Below are 27,975 nucleotides of genomic sequence, written 5' to 3'. Positions count from 1 at the left end.
CAAAAACAGCAACAGTCATTTTATCTGCTGAACTGCTAAACTGTCAGGTTTTTAGAATGGCTTTCATAACCTTCTCCAGCCTCTCTGCATCTCTCTGCATCTAAAGCCCTTGAATGTGGGGCTCACACACACTTACATCATAAGTCTGCCAAGTGTTGGCCAGTAATTACACTATGGTTTTTATGTTATTTTTCCTTTGTGAGGCAAAAACTAGACTCATTGCTTATCTGGAATACTTGAATGTTTGCAGTATGGAGTTGGGATTAAACTTGGCTGTTGATGAGGTTATAGCATCGATGGGGAATATGTTCCTGTTATACGTTTGCAGACACATGGACATCTACACAGATCATCATGCTCACCATCTTGAGCCAAGACTTGGACACTCTTAAGTGGGTAAGAGGACAAAACACATGAGAAGTGACACACACAGCAGATTTGGTCATTCTCAAATGTATTTCCTTTAGAAAACTTTACAAAAGACTACTGGATATAAAAGAATATTTTGCTTACAAATAACCAATCCTATAGAAGATCCTTGCATTTTGCATTTCAGAATTTGGACATTGTGTGTTTTTATATGACACAGACATTTGAAGCTATGTGCAAATAATACAAAAGTAAGCTGATGGAATATCCCATAGTTAAAATAGCATACAATGGAATGCAGAGCAGGAAAGAAAAACAAAACATATAGGTACACTATAAATGTTCAAACTTGTACTTAAATAATGAGTTACATATTAGCCTCACAACATGCTTTAAAGTAGCATAATGTAAATTTCCAGAGCCCTAATTCCATCAGCACAACACAAAGATATTAGAAGAGAAACACTGTTCTTTACCAAGTGTGTCCAGTCTTAAAAGCCTTCTAGTTACAGTCTAACTGTAGCACTGATGGAATTAGTGTTGTAGAAATTGTACATTATATTAACTCTTCAAGACAGCAGGTGAACAAGACCGGATCAGAAACATGGAGGTGTCACATTAAAACTGGAACTGCTCGACTCGAACACAATCCTTTCTTCTATAAACATCCACTCCTCTGTGTCAGAGGTACACCAAGGCCTCTTTAATATCTGACAGTTAACAAAAACTCTGTTCAGGATCATTTGCCTTTGTTAGTGCTTCTATAGCCAACTACATACAGTGTTAGACAGTCCACATCAGTTTAATGACTTGAAAAACAAAATCGAGCAATCAAATTTTGAAAAGTTGTACAAAACACTGGTAATTTAATCTTACACACAAGGTTTGGCATCACACAGAAAGTCCTTGTTTTGAAAGAGAAGCGCAGACTTTTATTTTGAAAAACAAAAAGTCAGAAATGAACCACAGTCTATGACTACATCATACACAACTAATGTAATCATGCATTACTGTAATTTTATTGGAATACCTGTATTGGAGTAGAAAGGCCGATTCTTAGCACACAGTGTTCCAATGGCATGTTGCTACTAATTCAAGTTTATCATGTTAGAAGGTTAATTCATTACATTTTTAAACTTTTAGCTAGCTGAGTAACTGAAACATCATCCTTTGTGTGTTCAACCATAATGTGCTATGAAAGTGAACGCTATTGCATGCAGGAAACTGCCCAGAACATTGTACACAATATTATTCCCTTTATAGAACAGCCCAACTGAGCAGCAGGCCAAATACATGAGTCTGCTGTCTGAGAAAAACACCTGCTAAACACTAAACAACAAGAGCTGAGAAGCAGATCACGAACGCCTGCTTAAAAACAGTGGGGAAAAAAGAGACCACCTTATAAAATGAATAGATGGGTAAAGGTTTTGAATCAATTTTAAAATTATTTTGTTTTTAATTCTCTTAATGGTTTTGCCCCTGAGCTGCTTCACCCTTACATGCCGTCACATGCTCTTACATCAGCTAACCAGGTGCTTTTATAAATCCAAAGGAGACCCAGCTTCTGTAGCTTTGGCTCCCAAAATGTGGGATGAGCTGCCTCTGGAGGTCAGGCAGGCTCCATCCCTCACTGTTTTTAAAACCCGTTTAAAAACACACCTTTTAACCCACACACCTGGCTTTTAACCCAGTGAGAGTTGTCATCTTCTTACCCTTTGTATGTACTTTTACTGATTTATTCTTTTGTTCTCTTATTTTCTGTACAGCACTTTGGTCAGCTGTTATGTTGTTTTTAAAGTGCTTTAGAAATAATGTGGGGGAAAAAGAACAGATGTTGGACAGAGGAAGTCAGGGAGAAAGTTTTATGAACAGATAAACCTAACAGAGGTATTTGGGTCAAAAAGAATATTTCTGAGACAAAGACTGAAGGATCGTGGAGGTGTGCCTGCCACCTGTCAAGTGGCACTTTGTAAAAGTTTTGGAGGTCTTTGGGGTGAAGTGGGAAATTCTGGGAAATTCAGGACAACATCGGATCCTGTGGATGCTGACTGACTGCAACAGCACAGTGAGCCATAGAATGACTCTAAACTATACAGAAGCAGCTGAGAACCCAGCACAGTCATTGGGTCTCAGTCCACTCTCACCCACATTAAACTGGGAGCTTCTGGAAGAATGAACTAAAATGTCAGCAAACTGACAGTAGAATGCTGGAAAGACTCAATTATTTTTGCAAAAATCATTATTTCTAACTTTTTAATATCAATAATAAAGAATAAAAGTGTGATTTTTATTGAATTATTTAATTTGACATTTGGCGATTTGTACTTTTGAGCGGTAGTGTGGATTTTGAATGTGAACCTGCAGCGACAGGTTACTTCATCATCATAAAGGAGGAAATCAGGTCCGTATAGAGTTGGTTGGTCTTTGCAGAGAAATAAAGGAAATGACAAAAGTACAGACTAATAGGATGTTAACTCAAAGAAACGCCACAAGCCAAGTCCTCCAGAAACTTGTTCATATGGTACACAGCTGTGAATGTACTGAACACCTGGGATGGATCAGTTCTAAAAGATGGGCTCGTGTACAGACCATCAGGCTGCAATTTAGAATAACGGAGACCACTTCATAGGTCTGGAAATCCCAACGCACCTCTTTAAGAGAGATGGTTCCTTCTTTCCATGTTCTCTTGATTTTAGGTTTGATGAATCCAAAGATATGATAACAGATTAAAAGGCAGATTAAACCTTGGACATGAATGCTTACACTCCCCTTTTGACCTAGTTTGATTTTTCTCCCTTATTCCTGAAAAGGCCCCATTCAATTCTGCACAGCATGGTGACAACGTAGAAACAGGAGGAATGTTTTTGTTGGCAAGGATCCTTTCCTCCTGTCCTCCCTAACCTGTGTAACTTGACACTCTATAGCAGAAGGCAGCCACTCTTTCTGCCTCGTTTCTTGGCCTGTAGCGCCGCCCTGGTGGCCATCTCAAACACCTCCCTCACACCATCCTTCGTCTTGGCTGAGCACTCCAAGTAACCAAAGGCATTGATCCGGTTGGCCATTTCTCTCGCCTCCTCTGACTTCACAGGTTCCTGTTTGAGAAGAACAAAACCATGAAGGAAAACCAGCTCAATCCAATGAAAAAGAAGAAGTGAAATCATTATTCGACCCTCTGTGGGATTTATACGTTTGCTCACTTAGAAGAAATGAACACACTCTAATGTTCATGGTAGATTAATTTTAATGGAGAGCAGTAAGAGTAACCGAAGGTCCAGAAACAAAAACATAATGTTGATTTGTTTGTCATTGAGTGAAATAAGTCTTTGATCCCTCCCACAGATTGGCTGTGAGCACATTTAGCCCACAGATTACAATCAATCAATTCCAGACACTCCCCATCTGAACTCTTTACTGTAAATGTATAAAGCACACCTGTCCACAGTAAGGTATATGCACAAGCCTGTCTTAAGTTTACCAGTAAATCATCAAGCATGCCGGAACTAATTTCTGATGTGATCAACACTAACGGTGGAGCTGCTCATGACCGAGTTCATGTTTGGACCTTTGATTTCTGTTTTGGGGGGTTTACAGTTTTTTTTGAGGTGTGGTCCTAAACTTTTGATCAGCTGTAAAACAGCCTGTTTCAGTTTAAATGTTGTTTTCAAAAATAATTGTTTTGTCTCACTCCCATTTCTTCATGTTGCATATTGAAGCTCTACTTGGAACCTTGTTAAGATCCAACCATGCAAAATATGATTTTTTGCCATTTTTCAAGTGGTCTTAAGCTTTTGATCGGGATTGTTTATGGAATTATATATATATATATATATACATATATATATATGTATATATGTATGTGTGTGTGTGTGTGTGTGTGTGTGTGTGTGTGTGTGTGTGTGTGTGTGTGTGTTTTATATCACAGATTCCTCAAAGTAGCCGCCCTTTGCTTTGTTGACAGCGCTGCAAACCCTCGGCCTTCTCTCAGTGAGCTTCATGATGTCGTCACCTGACATGGTTTCACTTCACAGGTGTGCCTGTCAGGGTTCATTTGTTGCCTTCTTAATGGGGTTGGGACCATCAGTTGTGTTGTGCAGCAGTCAGGTTGGTACACAGCTGACAGCCCTATTTGACAACTGTTAGAATTCATATTATGGCAAGAACCAATCAGCTAAGTAAAGAGAAACAGCCCATCATTACTTCAAGATCTGAAGGTCAGTCAGTCTGGAAAACTTTGATTGTGTCCCCGAGTGCAGTCGCAAGAACCAAACGCTATGATGAAACTGTCTCACATGAGGACATTCATCCGAGTCACCAGCCTCAGAAATCACAAGTTAACAGCAGCTCAGATTAGAGCCCAGATACATGCCACACAGAGCTCCAGTAGCAGACATCTCTCTACATGTTCAGAGGAGACTGTGTGAATCAGGCCTTTATGGTCAAACAGCTGCTAAGAAACCACGACTAAGGAAAAGCAACAAGCAGAAGAGATTTGTTTGGGCCAAGAAACACAAGGAATGGACATTAGACCAGTGGACATCTGTGCTTTGGTCTGATGAGTCAGAATTTGAGATGTTTGGTTCCACCCGTGACGCAGAAATGGTGAACAATGGTCTCTACATGCATGCACTGTGAAGCATGGAGGAGGAGGTGTGATTGTGTCAGGGGGCTTTGCTGGTGACACTATTGGAGATTTATTCAAAACTAACGACACACTGAACCAGCATGGCTACCACAGCATCCTGCAGCAACATGCCATCCCATCATTGATTTTTCAACAGCAAACACACCTCCAGGCTGTGTCACGGCTGTTTGACCAAGAGAGTGATGGAGGCCTGGCCTCCACAGTCACCTGACCTAAACCCAGTGGAGATGGTTTGGGATGAGATGGAGCGCAGAGTGAAGGCAAAAGGACCAACAAGTGCTCAGCATCTCTGGGAACTCCTTCAAGACTGTTGGAAACCATTTCAGGTGACGACCTCATGAAGCTCATGGAGAGAATGCCAAGAGTGTGCAAAGCAGGAATCAAAGCAAAGGGCAGCTGTTAGGAAGAATCTAAAATATCAAACATGTTTTCAGTTATTTCACACTTATGTGTTCATTCATAGTTTTGATGCCTTCAGTGAGAATCTACAATGTAAACAGTCATGAAAATAAAGAAAAACCATTGAATGAGAAGCTGTGTCCAAACTTTTCACTTATATCACACTTTATATCAAAACAAAAGTTAGTAAATATATTTGTCTTCATTATCAGTGGCTGCAGACCTATAAAAAAACCTAATGAATGTTAGTGGAAACTGTAGTAGACTAAAGGCTGACAGACAAAAGTTATGGACATTTTTGTCATTAGTTATGTTAGTGTAGTGTTTGTGTGGTGGGATTAATATGAAACTGTATGAGTGCATGCCGTCGCTGACCTGTTTCATTTTAGCCAACTCTCGGCGTGTGTGCTCATCATTTCGCAGGTCTTTCTTGTTTCCCACAAGAATAATGGGCACATTGGGACAGAAGTGCTTCACTTCTGGAGTCCACTTCTCCGGAATATTCTCTGCATCAGGTACAATGTGGACAAGGTAAACATGCAGCAGATATAAAAGAGTTTTTTCATTTTTTTTAATGAAACCAACAGAAACAGGCTCACCTAAACTGTCAGGGCTGTCAATGGAAAAGCACATGAGGATGACATCTGTGTCTGGATATGACAGAGGCCGCAGTCGGTCATAGTCCTCCTGACCTGCTGTGTCCCACAAGGCCAGCTCCACCTGCAGGGGAGGGACTATAGTTAATTCCTACTACACACACCAATTCTGCTTAGGGTCATCAAACACAGGCCCATTTTTATCATGTAACAGCATGCTATGAAGACAGGTGGATGGAAGCCATTCAGGCATGTATGTAAGTGCATGAGGTGTAAATCATTGATTAGTGTTCTAGCTTACACAGAGTCCTAAAATCGAGGGCATGAGCACTCGACTGATGAAGGTGCAGACAAACTTAAGGGGGCGACAGTAGAGAAGAAAAGAGCAGCACAACCCACCAACGTCTAGGTGACATCTGCCCCCAAGATCCTTGTTTGAGGAGGCAGACATTCTCTCAAGATTAATGTGATCTACAAGTAATTTCTATACCGAGTAACGCATTGATAATTGTTTTGATTTTGCATTCATAGATAGTTTGGATGGACAGACCTCGCTCCAGTTTTACAACTGGGAGGGAAATGGATTCATTTTTGTTTGTTTTCTTGCTAAGCTGTAAAATTATGACCCGGCTCCAGATCATGTTTTGCTTGATCAGTGAATCCAAAGCGTGAGCCGCACAGATACTGCAGGTGAGATGCAGTATTACAGAAATTCAGTTTGAAAGGGTATGTACACAAGTATGTACAGTTAGATATAAACAGAGATTTAAAACTGGTAATAGGAGGTGGTTAGTTTGTGATGTGCCTCATTATGCTGAACTAAATTCATTGCTCTTGTATCGAAGTTTGACTGGCCTTAACACTTTGCATACAGCAGGTAAAATAAGTATTGAACATGTCACCAATTTTCTAAGTAAATATATTTCTAAAGTTGTTATTGACAGAAATTCCTACCAGATGTTGGTAACCATCCAATCCACACATACAAACAAGTCAAACCACTGATGTCCATAAATAATGTATATAATGTAAAATAAGCTCTCTTAGACCTTTGCAACCATACTGATGGAATGGGTTACAGGAGAATTTCTAAACTACTGAAGGATCCAGTAAGTACTGTTGGGGCCATGATCTGGAGGTGAAAAGAACATCATTTTACCATCAACGAGCCACGACCGGATGCTCCCCACAAGACTTCAGACAGAAGAGTGAAAAGAATTATCAGAAGAGTTGTCAAAGAGCCAAGGAGCACTTATGGAGCTACAGAAAGTTTGCTGAACAACATTTAAACAAGCCTGTGAAATACTGGGAAAGTTAGTCTGGTCAGATGATAACAAACTTGGTCTACACACCATGCTGGGAGGTCACAACATATCGCCCCACAAACACCATACCAACACTGAAAATTGGAGGTTGGAACATCATGGTGTGGGGATGTTTTTCAGCATATGGCACTGACACGCTTCATGTCATTGAAGGAAAGATGAATAGAAAAATGAAGCGAGATGTTCTTGATTAAATCTCCTGCCATCTACCAGGATGAAGGTGGACATTTCAGCAAGACAACACAGTCAACGAACCTGTCAACTGGTTTCAAAGAAAGAAAATAAAGCTGTTGAAATGGTCCAGCCAGTCACCTGACCTGAACCCAACTGAAAGTCTTTGGAAAGAACTAAAGGTCAGAGTTCATAGAAGGGGCCTATGTAACGTTCAGGACTACTAGACTGTTTGTGTGGAAGAATGGACCAAAATCACACCTGAGCAATGCATGTGACTAATACTATCTATTAGTGGTAGACTGCCATGTTAAAATTATTTATTGTTAAGCTTTACTCAAGGTGTACTTAAAGTCAACTCTGAACTTATTAACCACAGAAATCATCCGTGTGGCTGCATTTTGTGCAGGTGGCTGACCAAAAAGTTAAAAGCAAATTTTGCAGTAATGAATATCACAACTCTATCAGCTATATCTATATTAACACTCATAAAGCTATCCAAGATAGAGAAAATAATTAAAGCTAGTTTCAGCTTCAATATTAACGTACATACATCAATCGATAGTTACAATATAATGTGCTATTTATGAAATTGGCTAGTGTTAAAGTACTTTAGATATGTCCTGTCTTAAAACTCTTAGCCTCACACATAGCACACACACTGCTATGCTACTGTGCTACAATAAATATAAAACAATCTGACATTTATTGTTAGAATGAACAGCTTACCTGTTTACCATCCACCTCAATATCTGCCACGTAGTTTTCAAACACTGTAGGCACATAGACCTCAGGGAACTGATCCTTGCTGAACACTATGAGGAGGCAAGTCTTGCCACAGGCTCCATCACCGACTATCACCAGTTTCTTTCTGATTGCCGCCATCTGAAAAAGTCAAAGTACAGAATCCATCAGCCAAGCTAGAGATTTAAATTAACACAAAGGTTTATTGCCAAAGACAAACTTGTTAGGGTGAGTGGTTTGAGCTCTTGTGAAAACACAAAATCAGTGAAATAAGAAATCTGAAAAGGTGAGAAAATACTACGTAAAACTAAGAAGAAAATAATGTGTGCTTGGACAGAGCTGAAGTAAGGTCCCTAAAATGTTTGCACATTTCTCAACAATCACAAAATAACTTCAACTGTAATGTTTCATCACAGCTTATTTTGAACGTTAGGGAAAACAGTTCTAGCTTTTGTCAGTTGTGGTTATTTCCTGTCTTTGCAGGTAGAGTGCCTGATGAGGACATTATTAATGTCCCTCTGTAACTAAACCAGACACAACTGTATCAGAGAGCCACTGCTTTGCCTGAAAATGGAATGCAGGGATTTGTAAAACATTTAAAGCCTATAGGCCCGTTCACACACTCTGAAACACATTCTTTTCTATTGCTTGTGCCGCAAAATAACGGTTTCCTGCAGAGTGTGAGCACTCACACATGTCATGGTCAATCCTCAACAGTTGAGCTTTGAAAACCGTACGTTGTGATGTATGTTTGTAACACCAAAAAAAAAAAAAAAAAAAAAGTGTACAGCTGCATGAAGTTCAACCACACAATGAATGAAAACATGGAAGAAAAGTTTATCCAAGTTTGAGAATTATATTCCAAAACATCCTTTAAGGGTCCCAAGGAAGAAAGTGGTGCTGAATCATATTTTCCCTAAATTAGGCACAACACAGGTTTGTTAAAAAATAAATAAATAAAGAAGCTTGCTGTATCTAGGTAGGTGGACTAGTTTTTAAATACAGCAGGTAAAATAAGTATTGAACATGTCACCAGTTTTCAAAGGGAATATATTTGTAAAGGCGCTAGTGACATGAAATTCTTTCCAGATGTTGGGAACCATCCAATCCTTTGTGGATCGGATGGTTCCCTGCAGGAAAAGACTTATCAGAAGTGTCGTCCAAGAGCCAAGGACCACCACAGAATTTGAAGAATGTTTGTGTTGAAGAATGGGCCCAACTCACACCTGAACAATGCATGTGACTAGTTTTTCCAGACAGGAGGCATATTGAGTCCCAACTTGACATCCTGCTATTATGCGTTCTGTATCTTAGCTGTTCCTAGGACTGCGCTCTTCTCCTGGAAAGAGGTCTCAGATGTTGTTCCCAGAATGTGCTGGATTCCAGGAAGAACACTCACCAGGTTTTATCCTGGTACTATGTGTTTCACAGTTTCCAGGGTCCCTTTGCACAGTCTGTAACTTGGGTCCTGTCAGCTGTGACAGCCGCCTTTATGGATCTGGTGCTTAGATCCATAGAGGCATGTGCCATGATCACAGCCTCTGTGCTGTCCTGTAGGCCGGCCTCTTCTAGGAACTGGTAGGATTTCTTGATGTCATCCACTTCCTTCATCCGTCAATGGTACATCACACGCAGGGGCTCAGTCATCCATACTTCCTCTTCCTCATCACTCTCCATCTTCAGCTGTCTTAGGCATTCTTGGAGCAGCTAAACTCAGGAGGTCATCTTCCTGATGTATTTGCGAATGCGTTGTTTCATCAAGGATTGCCGTTCTGACACTTACTAATCCTCACCTTGCCTGTTTCCATTGCTCGCAGAGGCTCAAAGAGCTCGACTTCAGGTGAAGACCTGCAAGTACTGTGAGGAGTTCTTGTTATCAGTGACATATCTTCTACTGCGGCTACCTTACTAGTGGAGATGGGCATTAGATGAATAGTTGGCATGTGTGGCTTGGATGTTACTCATTTTGGTCAGCTAGCCTCCAAGATCCGTAAAAAAAAAAAAAGAAAAAAAAAGTATTTATTTATTGACTTATTGATTGATTTGCCTATGAGTAAGTTTGCTAATAATGATGGAGCTAATAGAAGCAGTCAACAGAAAGAAAAATAATAGCGCTGCTTTAACAGCACCCTCTTTCATCTGTGAGCAAATGCCCCCTCCTCAGAGTGCGCCCAAATGCTTGTTGATGGAGCTGCAGAAGCTGGTGATAGCCTAGCATTCTCAGCCGGATGGTGGACACGTACATGCTCATGTAAGTTAGCCGTGTTTGAGTACTTTGCTCGCACTATACGTCACCAATTGGTGACTTTATATTTTTTTTAGTGTTGTCAGTGTTAACGTGCAATCATCACGACTAACGCGATGAACAATTAACTCATCTGGAGCACAGACTGAATTAAAATCCCTGAAATGTCTCTGTCAACGCATTTCAGCAGTTAGTCCAAAGTTTGTTCATTCTGCGCTCCAGATGGGTTGAGCGCATTCAAAATTTTAATCGCGTTAATCGTGATGACCGCGTTAGGGCTGACAGCCCTAATTTTGGGGGGAAATTAGTTTGTCCATGTTTGGCCTTCTTCTGTATTGTAAACATGCAAATCAGTCCATGATTACATTGCTCTGCCCATCAAAAAGTCTGCGCATGTGCAAATATATCACCCATTGTCAATTTTGGGAAGTTCACCACTGTTCCAAGTGTTCTTTATTTGTGGATAATGGCTCTCACTGTGGTGCCCTGGAGTCCAAAAACCTTAAAAATGGCTTTGTAACCATTTCCAGACAGATGTCAGTTACTTTGTTTCTCAACTCTTTTTGAGTTTCTTTAGACTTTGGCAGGGTTTGTTACTTTTTGAGATCTTTTAGCCTACTTCACGTTGTGACACAGGTTGTATTTAAGCAATTTCTTGATTAAACTGGTCTGACAGTAATCAGGCCTCGGTGGTGAGTGAAACTGAATTCAACTCAAGGGGGGCCAATAACTTTTTCCCCACAGGGCCAAGTAGTTTGGGGTTTTTTTCCCCTTGATAATTGAAATTATTAAAAACTAAATTTTATTTTTCAACTTTCCAAGTTATTTTGGACCAAGCTGCCTTTTTAGAAAAATGAATCTATTGAACTAATCTCTTACATAAATAATTATGAGTTTTGATAAAAGCATCAGTGGGCATGTTTTTATTATATATGACAACCATGTCAAAAATTAAACTTCTTATAGTATTTTTGGTGTGTGTGTGTGTGTGTGTGTGTGTGTGTGTGTGTGTGTGTGTGTGTGTGGCAATAACACTGAACACATCACTACACAATAAAGTACAGTTATGATAGTTAAGACCAAGTTTCTGTCCTTTTGGCTAAATATGGCACCCAATATAAATACGTTGGCTCACAAATGCCACAATTTGGCTTTTAAATAGTCTCGATAAACCCATTCAAGCGCTGTGACTCTTCTTTATCCAAAGCAGTAATTTCAGGATGTATTTCTGTGACATCACTATTTCCTGAAGGTTCAGACGTCCGCTCAAACGCAGTTCAGTAAAGGCAGACATATTTTGAGTACATCGATCTCCTAACTAACTTTCCAGTTATACTATAAACGACTAATCTTTTCTGTAAATACCTATACAAACCATTAACTACTTCACAACAAGATAGTTTACCGTTATACACTGCTGAGAGTTTAAGCCTCGGTTATCTGGGGATTTTGTAATATTATGCTGCTTTAGAACTTCACTTCCTTAATGATACTTGCCTCCGATGGAGGAGCACTTGTAACTGAGCTCAACGCTGGTGAAATGAAGTTACATAAAACTTGGCACGCTAATGTTTCCTCAGTTCTGAAGTAGCCCGTTGACCTCTTTAGGTCACCAGAGTGTCGGCTAACTTCTACCTAGCTGCAGTTTCCATTTCGTCTACGGAAGCTAATCATTAGCTTGCTAACTTTTCTTACTTCTTCATGATAGATGGCCTCTTGTCGACCTAAACACACACACTTTAGAGAAGGAAGCATATTACTTGATACCAGCTTCAACACTAGGAATTTTAAAAAGCAAAGGAAGATTCTGAGCAATCAGAGTTTTACCTTTTTCCTGCGAGATACTCGCCTTTCTTTAGTTTTCCTGTCAGAACTAACAGTCCCGCCCCCGAAAGCGCTACGAGGATTGTCCCGGCCAAACCACATACTTTCAGCCAATAGGATACGTTGAAGTCGTGAGTGAACGGCAACTTAGCCAACCAAAATAATATATTATGAAAAGTCTCCATACAATGTTTAGCCCTAACTGAGAGCCTGAAAGGTTGTGCCCCTGAGTACAGCCTCCCAGGGATGTTCGTGTTTAGAGCGCAGTTGGTATATAAAGCATTTCTCTATTAAATTATATGAAACAAGGTTAGCTGACACCCACAGCATCCCCTTCATCGTTTCTGAAGTTCTATGTTATTGATTCAATATACTAAGGGTCACCGCTGATAGCTCGTGTTGCAGATGTATTACCCTGTATATTACCCACACAAGTTAAAATTCTGGAGAGCACATATGAATTTTTTCAAGTGAGTCGGGGCACTGAAGTGACTGTAAGTATGCGAAGAACATATTGTTTCCATAATTACTCTCAAACAGCCAGACATGCTGAATAATCATACTGGAAATGGCAAACAACACGAAAGAATCAAAGAAACAAGGCCAGGCCAGTGCCTAAATGATGAAACATCAGTTTTGAGATTAAGGAGGTTTGCACCTCAGTCACTGTCGTGTCTGTAGCAGCATAGGAGCAACGCTGGTTGCTCTGTCAGTCTGTTGTTCTGATGATGATGAGAAATGGTTTATTTATCCCAAATCCTGTTTGGAAAATAATATTTCCCACTTTAAAACAACAACATACACATACAATATTCAGGAATTATTAACATAGAGATTGGTTGTCACATTGCTGGTTGATATCACATTAGAGGGAACCGTGGAATTTTGTCAATATCACACATTTAACCTGACAATCTGTCCATTTTCCAGTGGTCAATTTGTGGAAAATACACAAAACTTTGAGGGGAGGATGTATTCTAAACTTTTCATGAATAGGCATAATTTTTCGTGCTTTTTGTGTTAAAAGACTACACAATATTAGTAATTTTAAAAATCTGCACTTCTTAAAAAGCTGGAAGTAATAACTTTTGAATGAACTGATTTGAATCAGTTTCTCAATGATGCAGTTATCAGAGACTGCCCCATCTGGAGGACTGCCATGCAATCCACTGTCAGATAAAAACAGTCCCCTCTTCTTGATAACTGCACCAGTGCAGTCAGTGTACAGCTGCTTGCCCTTTGGATCATGAAGTCACACACTTTTGGGGGTGACAATATCACTTAGTCTGCACTGACCACTTGTTACTAGCAGCTTACTTTAGATCATTCTGTTAGGTTGTACTGGCCAAGCTGAGTGTTAAATAAAGAAGGCAAACCCAAAGTTGCTCAGCACTCCATCAAATATCTTGGCGGGCAGAGTTTAGATTTAAAGCAAAAACAAACACAATTTGACTCAGCAAAGGTTTTAATGGGACCAAGCAGTTTTGACCACATACAATTCAATTCAATTCAATTCAATTTTATTTATATAGCGCCAAATCACAACAAAAGTCGCCTCAAGGCGCTTCATAGATACAGAGAAAAACCCAACAATCATATGACCCCCTATGAGCAAGCACTTTGGCGATACAGTAGACAAAGTCGAGTATAGAGTATAAATAATATATCTTACACAGCACAGGACCACCAGTGTCTATGCAACTGGCCTTGTGCTGGCCCATGTGTGGGCCACCTCTGGCAAACCAGGTCTGGGCCACCAAAGGGCCGTCATTCTTTGCGGTATGTGGGCCACATTGTGTGGGACACATCCGGGGCCATACCAATTTTGCTATGTGGGAGTGGATGTTAGTCCTCCCATGCTACGCTGTCAGTCAGTCCAACCAGATTAACCTGTGACACACCTTCACCTGGATTCATTCTGACCAGATTTCAGATCAACACTTCCTGTTTCATGTTCAACACACCAGACACGACTCTGCAGCTGTCAGTGTTTTTATCTACTACACTCTTAGAAATAAACTATGACATAAATAAAATGTCATCACGTGTTTATTTCATTTGACTACATTTAGGATGATTTTATAAACGTATTCACAAAACCACAGGCATTGTGTTTAACAGAACATGATGCTGTTAACAGTATTACAATAATAATGTTTCTTATGAAAAACAGTAACTCTGAGGGGGGAGTTACTGATTATTTAGCCTCAGCACAGTCCATCCCCACAGCAAACCCATTTCAAATAAAAGACAATCCTATTGGTTTATTGATCATCAGTGATTGTCGGTGCTTACCTCAAATAAATAACCTTAAATTAATTAATAAGAAAAAGGCTAATTGATGCATTAATTATAGCGTGATAGACTTTTTTCTGTTTGGAGACAGTTGACTGGTGGGCTGATGTCTGGTGAGGAATCATTCTGTGGAGAGGAGGAACTGTGATTTGTCTGCTTTTGGAGACCCAAGCCTGTATTATTGCTCCCCTTGTTATCCTGCAAATAAGCTACTGAACTTCTAGCTTGGAGTCCTGTGTGAGTCCTATCTGCCTGAAATGTTATGACACTTATTCTGAATGGATGTAGCAAACTTTCTAAGGAAGATATTCAGTAGGACTGTTAAGATGTATGTGTGATGAAATATTTCATTTATTTAATAAATGGTATATAGTGTTGCATATTGTTATTTTGATGAGGACTAAATTGAAAAGAACGTGCATTACTTATGGAAAACTTCATGGTCATAAGAAAAATAGGAAGGAACAAAATCATCCATCCATCCATTCGCTACCACTTATCGTTTTCACGGTCGCTGGGCGCAGGAGCCTTTCCCAGCTGTCTTTGGGCGAGAGGCAGGGTACACACTGGACAGGTCGCCAGTCTGTCGCAGGGTTAACACATAGGCAGGAACAAAATCAGTCGTGTATTTCATTATTTTATAATTTAGTTGTGTGCGTTTATCTGTATGTGCTATCATACACTGACATCATGATGTGTAACTGTAACGTTTGCTGATTTTTTATTTATTTATTTTTTGTTCCATCAGTTTTTGCATTTTTTTTCCTTAGCTGATGAATGTACCCATTTACACTGTTTATAAGACATAAAAGTTTCGAGGAAGAAAAAGTGGCTGCCTATTTAACGATCTTTAAGCGAACGAAAAGAAAGTCACATATTAAACATTTGTACTTTTGGATGATTCAGTTTGTGACACTGAATTTAACAACTTGTGGGTGTGTATTTCTAAAAAATAACAACGTATATTCAATATTATGTGGACTGGCGTATTCAAAATTACACACATCACTGTACAAAATCACGCAGATTTTAAGTTTTGTGATTACGTGGTTACGTAATACGTTTTACATTGCATAAGCCAATAAGTGACAAGTTGGCGAATACAACGTTTGTCATTGGCTGGTTCAAAACAGTGGCAAATTTAAACGCTTCCGTTGAGCGCTGCGCGGCTTGTTTGTTTTCCCTTTTAGTCGCAGTGAGCAAAGACGGTGAGTTTTTGCACTCATTTACATTATTTATCGTTGTCTTATTTTCAGATGTATTTTTTTAGTGAGCGGTATATAGTGTTGCATATTGTTATGTGTATAATGGAGTGAGTTTATAGTTGGATTTATGTTAATAGTACCTTCTCGTGAAGACGTATGTAACGCTAGCTCGGCAGTTGTTTCTTTCTCAGCAATGTTACCGTTTATATTCAGTTTCTATGAAGACAAAGCGACTCGGAACCGCAATTACAAAGCTAACGTGACATCACTGTGGGATAAATTCTCGTAGGAGACGAGAAGTAAATGCTTTTGACCTTTTCCAGCCAGTTTTGTCTGTTGGCTAACACGGCTCCCATGAAGCCATAGCGATAGAATGCAACCTAGCCGTGGTTTATGTGGGTGCAAGTCACCTCAGTTTGGTTGTTGCAAATAAAACTGCTTTTTGTCTGAAAGATTGATAATTTGAAGTTTGCAATCTTCGTAGTTTCCTGTTTAGTGAGTTGTCGAAGAAATAACCTGAAAACATGGCCGAGAACGAGTCCGGGGACACTTCGGAGCGCTACGAGTTTGATGCCCCGTCCCACGTCGTTGACTTCAAAGAACTAGTGAATGCTGAAACCGACGACGAGTGGTTTGGTAAGTGTCCTCTGGACATCTTTATCCAACAATATGCATTTTAAAGGATACCCTGCTGGGCATACAGCAAGTGGGTGTTGTTATGGAGGGCTACAAAAGCGAATCTAACAGGCAGCGATCACTTTTTGAAGAAGGCTTTTTGGTGACTTGTTTCACAAAAATCTGTGTACGTCATTCCTACCATTTGCCAGTATCCTTTATCTTAGGATGTTGGCTAACAGTTTCACCAAAGTGTCCACTCGCAGGTCATATTGTCATCTCCAAGCGTTTTGAATGTAGAGAGAGAGTTTACGCTGAGGAGGTAGAGCAGGTCATCTTTAGTTGGAAAGTTGGTGCTCTGATGCTGGGCTGTTCCAGTCTGTTTGCCTAATATCCTTGGGCAAGATACAGACCCCAGGTTGCTCTCTGATGCATCCATTGGTGTGCTAATGTTTGATATTTGTTGCTTGTGTGAATGGTTGAATGAGGCGGTTTTATAGAGTGCTCAGAGCAGAAAAGCGCTGTATATGAACCAGTCAATTCCTCATTTTACTATGTAATTTCATATTTACAAGAGCTTCAGTGTCCCTGCATATGTATTTTAAGAGTGTTGTATCATATATATTTAAAAAAAAAAAAAAAAAAAAAAAAGATCTGTTTTGAAGCCTGTGTGTATCTTTTACATTGAAAATGAGTTTTATTGAAATTTAGTCCAGTTTTTTAAATTTCAGATTTGTCATGTTGGGTATTTGGTGACTGTGGCGTTCATTTACCTGTGGGATTCCCAAGTACTTTTAACTTTCCTTGATATCTGCAATGTTGCCTTCTGGTAGTGCAACCCACTCGATTCTGACTACCTCCCCTCTCTTTATAACCGTCCAACGAAGACATCTGCAGTCTGGATTTATATACCTGTGTCACTACTGTAGATCCTTGTTGTATAGATCAGTGAATCAATGTCACGTTCACTCCTTGAATACAGCTTCGTGTCCTCCATGAAGCGAAGGTGGCTCCATTCTATAGTCTGTATCCCTAGCGAGTCTTGTTAATGGTTGGGCTGAGGGCGTTCAGGCCTGTGAAGAACAGCAGTGGGGACAGAGCATCTCATTGGTAAATCCCATAGTTGATGGTAATTTGTGCTACAGGCTTGAAGTTGGCCTCTAGGTGCTGTTTGCCACATCCCCATCGAATTCCTGATGATGTATATAAACACACACCAGTGATTGTTCTTGGAATAGCAATGCATTGTGGTTTGTTGCCTCATAATGGTTGCAAAACAAAGACATCAACAGGGCCCTATTCCAGGAAGCATTTTCAACAAACTATCGCAACTAACTGTGAGATTGGTAACTCTGGCATTCTTCTGCAGAGCTGGGTCTCCATTGTAATCCAGGGGACTAGGGAATATTACCACGTGTTAGTCCTGACTGTGGTGTTTTGTAATTGTTTTCTAAAAACATTTTTTGTGCATTTTATGCCTCTATTGGATAGATGAGCAATGAAGACAAGAAAGTAGAGAGTAGGGGTGAAGACATGCAGGAAAGGGCTGCAGCTCAAGCATGCGTCGCTGCACTCTGTGGCCATGTGGCCAATGGTTTGCTGGTCTCTCACTGAGCTAACCAGCACGTCCTGACTGTGATATTTAAAATAGGAGGGAGGAAGAGTCGTTTTTAGCTTGGGTCAGATCAGCAGCACTTGAGGTCAACAAACTACTATAGTGTCTTTTTGTTTAATGATGTTTGATCCTCTATTTCACGGCTATTCAACTAAAAAGTTATTTGGGCCAGATTATTATTATTTATTTTTTTGTAGAGATATTTTTGCAGCCAGTAGCAGCAGATCATGATAAATTTCAAACCAACACAAATGTATTGAAAAACAAGTAATGTTTATTCACTTTATTCCTTTTAAATCTGGTGACCTCTCACAAATGCACACCTAAAGGTCCATAAAAAACATTAAATGATCTATAACTGAATAGCGTCTGCAATAGTAGCAATACTTTTTCTTCACATTTGAAATTATAAAAAAACACAACAGACGTTTTGATAATTCCCTTTCAAAATAAAATAAATATTTTGGTGACTCAGACACATCTTAAAGACCATTTAACAGAATTTTAAAAAGAACAATCAATCCTATCAAATGCACAAACCATAGCAGTAACACATATGAATACAACATTTACTGCTGCACACTGAGGGAATACAGGTTTGTTTTAAATCAACACCTGTAATTAGGCATGGCTTGTTAGACATCCCACATTATGTTGATATGTAGGCTACAGTTACTCTTACATTATTAATGGGAGACGTGACTTTTTTTTCTGAACAAGAGCGGCAACTTTTGGCTCGTAAGATGTCATTGCAATCCAAAGGCAGTGGTGAAGTGTCAGTCAGTGAACAACGAGAGCTGCTTTTTATTGAGTTCATGTGTGAAAAGCTTGATTCACATGTGTACGTTGACCCAAACATATTGAGGATGACGACTGCTACTTTCTTAACATTAGGGAACTGGTGCCATGATAGCTTAATGTTTACAACATCACGCTGCATTGTGGGTTGAATGTTGCTAGCCTACTAGGAGTGTTGCATTCACAGTGTACACTATGCTGTAGGAAAAAAAAATTCTGCCAGGACCACAGGCAGGGCCACTCAGAGGTTGCTTCTGGGCTGCATGTAGCCCGTTTACCACCATTTGAATAGGCTTGCTCTATTTGATCGTCAGTCCTGAGGATTTGACTGAGCGTTCCATTTAAAGTCCGACTTTATTAGGTTAAGGTTTTCTTTTTCTCCTAAACTGGAATGGCCCCTCAGGTGGGATTTCTAACTAAAAAAGTGGGGCTTTACAATCGAACCTGTAGTGTACTAGTGACCAGAATTAAAAAATTTTGACTATCGAATCTCTCGTGGGCAGAAATGCACGCTGTGGGCGAAAGTGATCATCTTATCACACCTTCGAGACCGGACCAGCTGCGTCTGACAAGTGATGAGCCTGAGCACGTGATGTTGTCTCAAACAAACACTGACGGTGACTCTGGTTAGTCAACACCCCCGTGCATCTTTAGTCATTATTTTCTGTCCTTGTAACTTGGTTAATGTGTGACTATCTGTAATTGTTTTTATGTTCCAGGTCCCAGCAAATCGGCATCTCCACCTGCAAACATTGTGACGTCCTGGGGTGCTGAACGTCGCACACAGAACGATGTCCGTTCAAAGCAAAGGCCTGTTAATAAAGTCCCTGCACAGCCACGCAGGTACAGTTGGTGTAGTTGTTACTTTTGTGTAACCATGTGAAACTTTCACACAAAAGGTTTCTTTCCCACATGAAGCACTCAGTAGAAGACTTGTTGGGTTTTGCCAAAGGGGCTGTACAAGAGACGGCATTCATGAAACTCTGACATCCAGTCATTCATTGACAGTTTCCTGTTGTATATCATTTGTATTAAATAGGTTCTACACAAACCCTACATGATAAATATGGACAGATACTTTATTGATCCCACAAAGAAAAGTGTTTTGTTACAGCAGAACAATAAAGAGTAAAAATAGTCGTCACAATAAAAGTGCCACTGGTGCCGAGTGCAGGAAGGAAAGAAGGTGAAAATGAAGCTGGTTCAAAACAGTAAAAGTAAGACTGACATTGTGGAAGAGACAAGTGCAAATACATTAATAAATACTATATAAATGTGTGGCATTGCATGTATGTATTGGCAACTCCTCTAAGTGGTTGTGCAGTACTCTTTGTACCATGCAGAGTCCAAACCTTAAACACTGCAGCTTCGCTGTCTGATCCAGCCCCTGTGTAAAAACACGATGGTTATAGAACAGCATCTGTGTGTAATCGGTTCAAGTTTGAGAACTGCTTCTGTTCTAATTTATTTTAGAGTTTCAAAGCGTAAAGAGATGACCAGTGGTCCAGCTGCACCACCATCAAAGAAATGCAAAGAGTGAGTATTAGAAGTATCCTGTCATCATTCTAAACCTGAAAAAGCTGAGAGTCCAGCACATGCACACTTTCTACCAGTTAGAAAGCTAAGAAACCATCTCTTCACCTTAGCTTTTTTCTTAGAGTTTTCAGTTACAGTGGTTTAATGTAGATGTCCTGTTGCCCAAAAATCCAGGAGTGAGCAGCTGATTTCCGGGTTTGGTCCCCGCAGGAGTGAGCGGCTAAATTCAAAGAGAGAACATCAGACCCATGCAGCAGCTTCCACCTCCACACTCACAGAGTAAGACTGTGCCTTACGCCTTTATCTATCCTTGAATGTACAATGAGAAAGAACTTGAAATTAATGTTAAAATGCTCTCGGCTGGAAATGTTCAGCATTTGGGTAGAATGATAAAGTAAAATTGGCTCATATGTATTTACTTCATGGTAGAGCGAGCGGTTTTAAGGCAGCTAAAAATAGACGGCAGGTTCCAAGTTTGTAAGCAGGATGGAGGGTGAACTGATACTGGTAACAGAAGGAAGGCTGGAGAGTATAAAACTAGAGAAAAGGATGAAAATCAGATATTTGTCAGTCTTAAAGTGGTTATAAACAGAGAATCTGGACTTGTGAGAAGTGTGTTTTCAGTCACATGACCTGACTCACTACCCTCATTATTCATGACTGTAAATATTAGACGGACTGCTTGGATCATCTGTCCATGGAGGGGAAAATGAAGATATGAAGAGAAACTTTTTCAGGGACCTGTGATCATACTGTGCAGCTTTATTTGAATCCCTGAAAGTAGTGATGTCTCTGTGAGAGTCTCACCAGTTTGGTCACCACCATGTAGCTTGTAGAGCACCCCTCACCTTACACTGCTGCCAGGATTAAAGCTTTGAAAGCAGGGACAGATACATGCATTTTGGATCTGACTGGGTAAGTAATGCCGGAGGGGAACAACAAGAAATTGTTCATTGTTAAAGCAAAGGTAAGCGCTACATAATGGCTAAAAGACCCACCATACATTAATCTTGTTTTGTTACAGTGTATGGACAGAAAAATGTGCGTTTGTCACATTAGTGTCGTGTCATAAGTATTTTTCCATTGTCAGGTAAATCATTCCCATAGTGTAAATGAGCTGCTACTGACAGCCTGAGTTATTGTGGAGAAACGGGGATTTGTGTGATTTGGCGTGTGGGGTGGGGTTAGAGAGTTAGTTGGTCTCCAGCTGTTTGAACTCTCCAGCCCGGTTGTTTTGCTTACTGCTGAAGTGTCAGTCACTCCTGTGTGCGGCTGTTGTTGAGGCACAGGTAACCGCTGCAGAGTTCTCCTCCTCATGGACTGGTATCAGGCGATACAGCCACATCAGGCCTCATAAAAACAGGTGTTTATATATTTCTTCCTGCCTTTGGTTGGTTCTTAGCAATCTGTGACATTCAGGAGTCGCCTCATTGTTTTGAAAAAAAAAAAAAGACAGACGACTACACTAAATGTCACAAACCCCTCACATCAGAAAGCTTGCCCTGTGTCGCTCTGCATCCGTCTGCTGCTGCCAAGTCACTTCTAAAACGTTCCCTCTTCCCAAACAGCCAAATGCTGTGTCAGAGTAGAGATTTTATTTATCCCTTATTTGATTTTGACCTTTGACTGTTCTTTGACTGACATTTGTAAAATGGAAACCAATGAGCAGTTCATTTTAAACCCTTTTTTCTCTTTTGATTATTGCTCATAAGTAAAAATCATTTTTTGTCTGATTATGTGATTAATTGACAGGATAGGATGCTTAATAATTACGATGATCAATGGTTGCAGTCCTGTGTCCTCAGTCTGAGGGCTCGCCTGTCATGAAGTGCTTGAATTTCTCTTGTTCAGGTTTGTTCTGAGTACTGGGCTGACCTCCAGTACTCACATTGTAGGAATCCTTCTTTAAGACAGTACCCCACCCAAACATGTGGGAAGGTGGATGATGGTAGCAGGTGTAGTGTCTGGGATTTGGTGTAAATGAGTCCTTGAGCTTGAGCCAGTCGCCTTTTTTAGTAGTAGGGTCATGAAGAGAACGTTGACATGTTGAGCCTCTAAATGAGAGACGGGGGTACAGATGTACTTTTACTAAAGATTAAAGTCTACAAAAATCTGTGACCCGCAGGCCGAGCACCTCTGAGGAGCTGGAGCTGGAGCGCATCAGGAACCTTCAGAAGGAAGTTGCTCTTCACCGGAAGAAGAATGAGGCCAGCTACAAGGCTGCTCTAGCTGGGAGTGAGTACATGTTTCAGACTGTGGTGCTACAGCCAGTAGTAACACTCTAACTCTAGAACTGCCAACAGGTACGTTTGACCCTTTGGCATTTAAACAAAATGAGCTGTGAAAAATAAAACTCCATTTTTTTTCATCAGCCTGTGTTTCCAGAAATATTCCTAAAAAAAAAAAAAAATTTTATTTTATTTTATTTTATTTTTGTGAATTTGTTTTTTAAGAGGGGAGAAATAGTACGACCACTCATACTCTGAACTGTCAAAGATGTCATTGTGACCCATAGCGACTAAAGTAAAATGAACTGAGCAGTCAAGTGTGTGCAGAACTAATCCAATCAGATGGTGAAGCAGACGATGTGAAGGAAACGGATGAAACTTGACTGTTTTACTTTTTATAGAAATTAAATGTTTCTTACATTTTTGTAACCTGCTCTGTGGTTAAGTTTACAATGCAGACAGTGAGTTGATCGGTCTGTTTAACAGTGTTTTCACACTCTATTTCAGCACATGTACTACCACATGTTTAACTTTTCATAATGTTCTTATTCAAGTAAATTGTTTAGGTGTCAGTTTTATGTGTTGTACCCTTTGTTTATTGGTTTATTCTCATGTGCATTTTTAAAGGATCAGAGATGACCCAGAAACGCCGTCTTTGCCATTACTGTTGTTGCAGGTCAAAATGACCCCTGTTAGCAGTTCTGATGAGTTTAGAGTTCTGGGGGTTAAAAATGTTCACTTTACTTGTTTGGTTTAAAAAAACAAAACCAAACCACAGACCACTGTCATTTCAGATCCACCACCAAAGAAGACGTTCCTGTCTACAACTGTGCCCAAAGACTTCCACTTCAGTACAGATACCCGTGTTAAGTCCTCCACTTCATGCAACACAGAGAAGGAAGTGGACTTTGTCAGTCAGCTTCGCAAACCCTCCTCCCCAGTAAGTGGCACAACTTGCAGCCCACTATAAAGTTCATCTTTGTTAACAGCAGCTAAAAGAAACGTGATGAAACATCTGCATATTTAAGCTAAGGTGAGATGAAAAAAACCTGATTATACTTGTTTTCAGGCAAAGGCTCGGAAAGGTGCCACAGTGCCCAAACCTTTCAACCTGTCAACAGGCAACAAGAGAAAGGCGGAAGAGGCGAGCGCTTATGTGCCCATGGCCCAGCAGATCGAGCAGTTCCAGAAGCGAACCCCCACCCGCTACCATATGCACAGTCGTAGAAGTCAAGAGAGAGGTGTGGTGCATGCTGACTCTCTGTGACACTCTTCAGATAAGGATTTAAAAAACATTATTGCAGGTTTTCATTGTATCTGTGTCCTGTTTCAACAGGACCCACCACAGCAAAGGGGAACCACCTGAAGCTCACTCAGCCCCACTCCCCACACCTGATGACTCGTCAGAGGAGCCGGCCGCCTACTGTTAAGTGCTCTGCTGAGCTGGAGGCTGAGGAGGCGGAAAAACTTGCAAAGTGAGAAGCTTGGCTTTTTCTGGTTGGAGGTTCTTGTAATGTGCCGTTACTTTGTGTTGGGAAACGTGGTTTCTACACTAAGATGCACTAAGATGTTTCAGATGAGCCATTGTAAACTTCCTCCTTTTGCTAACACATGGAAAATGTGGCATTGCAGGGTTTCTTTAAGGACCGTTACTGTACAAAATACAGCTGATTATTTAGGAGTCATGGATCCGTATGTGCATGGGTGCAGCTTCAACAGTTACAGAGGCCAAAATGCTGAAATGTGTTGATTGACGTGACGTGTTTTTGGCGCTACAGTTGTAGTTTGGTTGTGGCAGAAGCTACGTTTGGGTCACTTCACTGTGACAGAGTTACATTTTGATCTAGTGACCATTGATTAATGTTGGCTTTTAAACGCAGCTTTAAAATCAAGGCGCTGGAGCTGAACAGGAAGATACTGGAGAGTGCAGAGGACCTAAAAAAGCCAGCAGTGAAGGAGCCCACTGTACCCGAAGGCTTCGAGCTGGAGATTGAAAAAAGGCTCCAGGAGAGGCAGGCCACAAAGAAGCCCCAGGAGGATGACGAAAAGCCCCAGAACTTTAAAGCCAAGCCTCTGCCCAAAAAGGTTCTGGAAGGAGTTGTGGTGAGTTTAAACACTGATGAGTTTCAAAGTTGTTTTTTCATTGCAGAAAGGCAGAGTTTACTGTGTGGGAATACGGTTTTAAGAATCCTCTCATCAACAGGGACTGCCAGAAAAGAAAGTTGCAAATCCAACTGTTCCCGAGTCTCCTGCCTTTGCCCTCAAGAAGAGAGTTCGACTAGATCGCAAGGTCGAGGAGGTAAGGACGCGTCTTTGCTATGGCTCTGTGCACCGTCTACTGCAGCTATACCCATAAAACTGTCTTTGTCAGGTCAAGCAGCCGTCACCAGTTAAGGCCCCCCCAGTGCCTCACTTCGGCCTGCCCTTTCAGCCCCGGCTACCTGAGAACCACCGTGTGGAGATCTGTCCTTTCTCCTTTGAGCAGAGGGAGCGTGAAAGAAAAGCCTTGAGAGAGAAAAAGTTGGAGGAAAAGCGAAACGAAGAGGTAGTCTGACTTTCAGTCTGTCGTCGAGAGTTTCACAGTACAGAGTTACTGAGTGACTCTCTGTCGCCTGAATATTTTCCAGATACCACAGTTTAAGGCCCAGCCGCTGCCTGACTTTGACAGTGTGGTCCTGCCAGAGAAGAAGAAGCTGGAGCCTACCAAGCCTGAGCCTTTTAGGCTGCTTCTGGATGAACGGGGAACTGTGAAGAACAGTCGCTGGGAGCAGATGGTATGATGGGATTTTTCACTTTATTTTCATTTTTTTATTTGAATAACACTCACAACATCTGTACCTCACAGGTGAAAGAAGAACAGAAACATCAAGAGGAAGCAGCAGTATTTAAAGCTCGTCCCAACACCGTCATTCACAAGGAGCCTTTCAGGCCCAAGAAAGAAGCCCGGCCTGCAGTGGGTAAGGACGCTCAGTTTAGACTAAAACAGATCCTTTGTGTTTATTATCATTGCTGTGATGCATGATGGGAGGTTGCAGCTGTATAGAGATCGTCTGTTGTGCTGTTGTCACATCTCCTTTCCTCAGCTGAATGCCACATTTTCCAAAATGTTCAAATGACAGTCTGACAAACTATAAAGCATAAACTGCTTTATTTCTCTCTCTGAGGAATGTCAATGACAAATATGAGCGTTACATTGCTCTTAGCAAATCAGATTACTTGGAGACTCCAGGTGTTTGCTTCACCTCCATCTTCAGCTGACATGTAGAATGCTGCGATACAGCTGCAGCCACATGTCTGCGCTTTGTTGTTGCTGCGAGTATTCAGTGCAATTATCAGAAAAGTAGTTTTGAGTTTGATTATCAAACACTGGAGCCACATTTACTGGCTCTTGATAAATATCTCACTATTGTCTGATTGATCTGAGAATGACTAATGGATGATAAAAGTAATGGGAAGGTGCAGCGCTGGTGTTGAATACTGTCTGAAAATTGCATGTGTCTTGAAGAGTGCTTCAGCTTTGCTGAGGCTGAACCACTCTTCAAGGTTGTGTCACTCACTGTGTCCTCTGTCTTCACTGTCATCTGTCACTGCACTCTGAAGGCAATAATTCTTCCATAGTTGTAGAGGCCTTTGAACTGGCAACAGAGCGGCGTGCCCGAGAGTGGCAGGAGTACGAGCGAGTGACCAGTGAGAAGGAGGTTCTGCGGGCGCACATGGAGGCAGAGCAGAGACGAGAAGAAGAGCAGAGACAGAAGGAGGAGGTTGCCCGGCTGCGACAAGACCAGGTAACTGCAGAAAGTATCAGCAGCGCCTGGTGCTGGTGTGTGTAGATATAGAGCTACAGATGGATATAAAAATGCATGTTTGGCAGCTCACACAGCCCCCAGTTTTGAACAAAGACTGTTAACACAACAGCAGCAGTGATGATGATGATGATGCTGGCACAGTTTAAGGTGCAGCTACAGTCTGTTTATACACTGCAAAGAGGCAGAGCTGCTACTGAGACGCTGAGCTCAGGTTAAGTGAAAGAAAACGATCGTCCAAAACAGCAGCGCTGCTCCTGTGGTCACCATTAAAACCTTTACTGGGAAACTATCAGAGGAAGTCTTTGGTAACATTTGCACATTCCAGTGTTCTTCAGCTAACCCTCTGACTTGGACAGAGCACTGCTGGAAGAACGTAATCAGAGATTTCAAAACCCCACATCAAGACAAATCTAAGAACCCAAATTCTGTTGGAGCCATGCAGTTCAGGTGATGCAAACCACGACCGTGTATTTTGGGATTTCCCAAAACGTAAGCTGCATTGACATTCAGAACACAAATGCCTCTAAACTTTGAGACCATTTATTTTGGTCATGTTCCTCACTTGATGCTGAGGAGGGATAGAAAGTTGCTGCATGCAGTACAAAGACTACTAGAAAGTGGCATGATGTAATATTGGAAATATTTAATATGGAAACGCTGCTTTTCATCAGATTTGGAACAAATAGATTTAATTTATAGCTTCTGCCTAAGCATACTTTTATAAACCCTGTCGTATCACTCGAAATAAAATCACATCAAATAATGGTGAGATGTCGTCCTTAAATATATATATATAACTTAAATACTCAACGTCATTTTATTAACACAGCACCAAATCACAACAGTCGCCACAAGGTGCTTCATATCAAATATCAACCATAAGGCCGTGCCACGTCCCAGTAGGATGACCTGTGTGACAGACAGTTTGAGCTGGTCGTGTGAAACGCTGCACAGTCATTACAGGGCTCCGTGTAATGATACTGTATACTTGTATGTTATTGCTCTATCAGTACTTTACAGCCTGTCTGTGGTCTGACACAGTGTATGTCACACTTTGCAGGTGCACAAAGCTCAGCCCATCAGACACTACAAACCTGTAGCTGTGAAGAAGAGCGAAGTTCCTCTTACAGTCCCGGAGTCTCCAAACTTCTCCGATCGCTTCCGCTTGTGACCACGTTTGTTGTGAAATGTAACGTTACCACAGAAATCGCTGACCTGAAATGTTGGTGTTTTTTTTTTTTTTTTTTACATTTTTCTTTTTTCCATGTTTAGCTTTGTATTTTAACTGCCTGATGTACACTTATTAATGTGACTGTTTTAAATTACAGAATAAAACGTCATCCACACCCACCAATAGTTATTGGCCTGTTAACTGCTGAGTTTGTTCTGTCAGATTGTTTGACATCAGCACAAAGTCGCCAGTTTATTTGCTGAAGAGCTTTTTTTGTGATTGGCCAGGAACTGGAGTGCTATACAAATAAAATAACTTGTGCGTCCATGGGGAAGAATTATTACAAAGTTTAATATCTAAATTTTAACACTTGGCATCAGACTTCTCCTGG

General features: G+C 40.8%; 2 protein-coding genes across 4 annotated transcripts; one reads left to right on the top strand and one right to left on the bottom strand.

Annotated features, from left to right (window-relative positions):
- Window positions 1-437: 437 nt before the first annotated feature.
- Window positions 438-12,422, bottom strand: LOC146364405 (rho-related GTP-binding protein RhoA-C). 2 transcript variants are annotated; one of them, XM_084917667.1, is made up of 5 exons: window positions 12,319-12,422; window positions 8,232-8,387; window positions 6,010-6,130; window positions 5,786-5,916; window positions 438-3,461 (listed from the first exon to the last, which is right to left on the bottom strand). In XM_084917667.1, exons 1-5 carry the CDS (start codon window positions 12,415-12,417, stop codon window positions 3,288-3,290), a joined length of 681 nt encoding a protein of 226 aa, XP_084773793.1. In that variant the 5' UTR covers window positions 12,418-12,422; the 3' UTR covers window positions 438-3,287. The 2 variants fall into 2 exon arrangements, with proteins under 2 accessions (XP_084773793.1, XP_084773794.1); XM_084917668.1 differs by having other exon boundaries at window positions 12,341-12,405.
- Window positions 12,423-14,520: 2,098 nt separating this feature from the next.
- tpx2 (TPX2 microtubule nucleation factor) lies at window positions 14,521-27,763 on the top strand. Of its 2 annotated transcripts, none has more exons than XM_084916957.1 (17): window positions 14,521-15,818; window positions 16,300-16,451; window positions 19,347-19,469; window positions 19,563-19,686; window positions 20,317-20,379; window positions 20,554-20,658; window positions 22,505-22,614; window positions 23,402-23,547; window positions 23,677-23,848; window positions 23,944-24,082; window positions 24,488-24,710; window positions 24,811-24,906; window positions 24,979-25,152; window positions 25,235-25,381; window positions 25,453-25,564; window positions 26,226-26,392; window positions 27,474-27,763. In XM_084916957.1, exons 2-17 carry the CDS (start codon window positions 16,340-16,342, stop codon window positions 27,582-27,584), a joined length of 2,124 nt encoding a protein of 707 aa, XP_084773083.1. In that variant the 5' UTR covers window positions 14,521-15,818; window positions 16,300-16,339; the 3' UTR covers window positions 27,585-27,763. The 2 variants fall into 2 exon arrangements, with proteins under 2 accessions (XP_084773083.1, XP_084773082.1); XM_084916956.1 differs by having other exon boundaries at window positions 14,527-15,818; window positions 26,208-26,392.
- Window positions 27,764-27,975: the final 212 nt, after the last annotated feature.

This window comes from Perissodus microlepis, chromosome 20 (genome assembly GCF_051167445.1).
Source record: "Perissodus microlepis isolate ML-2025 ecotype Zambia chromosome 20, ASM5116744v1, whole genome shotgun sequence".
NCBI classification, from domain to species: domain Eukaryota; kingdom Metazoa; phylum Chordata; class Actinopteri; order Cichliformes; family Cichlidae; genus Perissodus; species Perissodus microlepis.
This window is presented reverse-complemented; position numbering and strand designations above follow the sequence as displayed.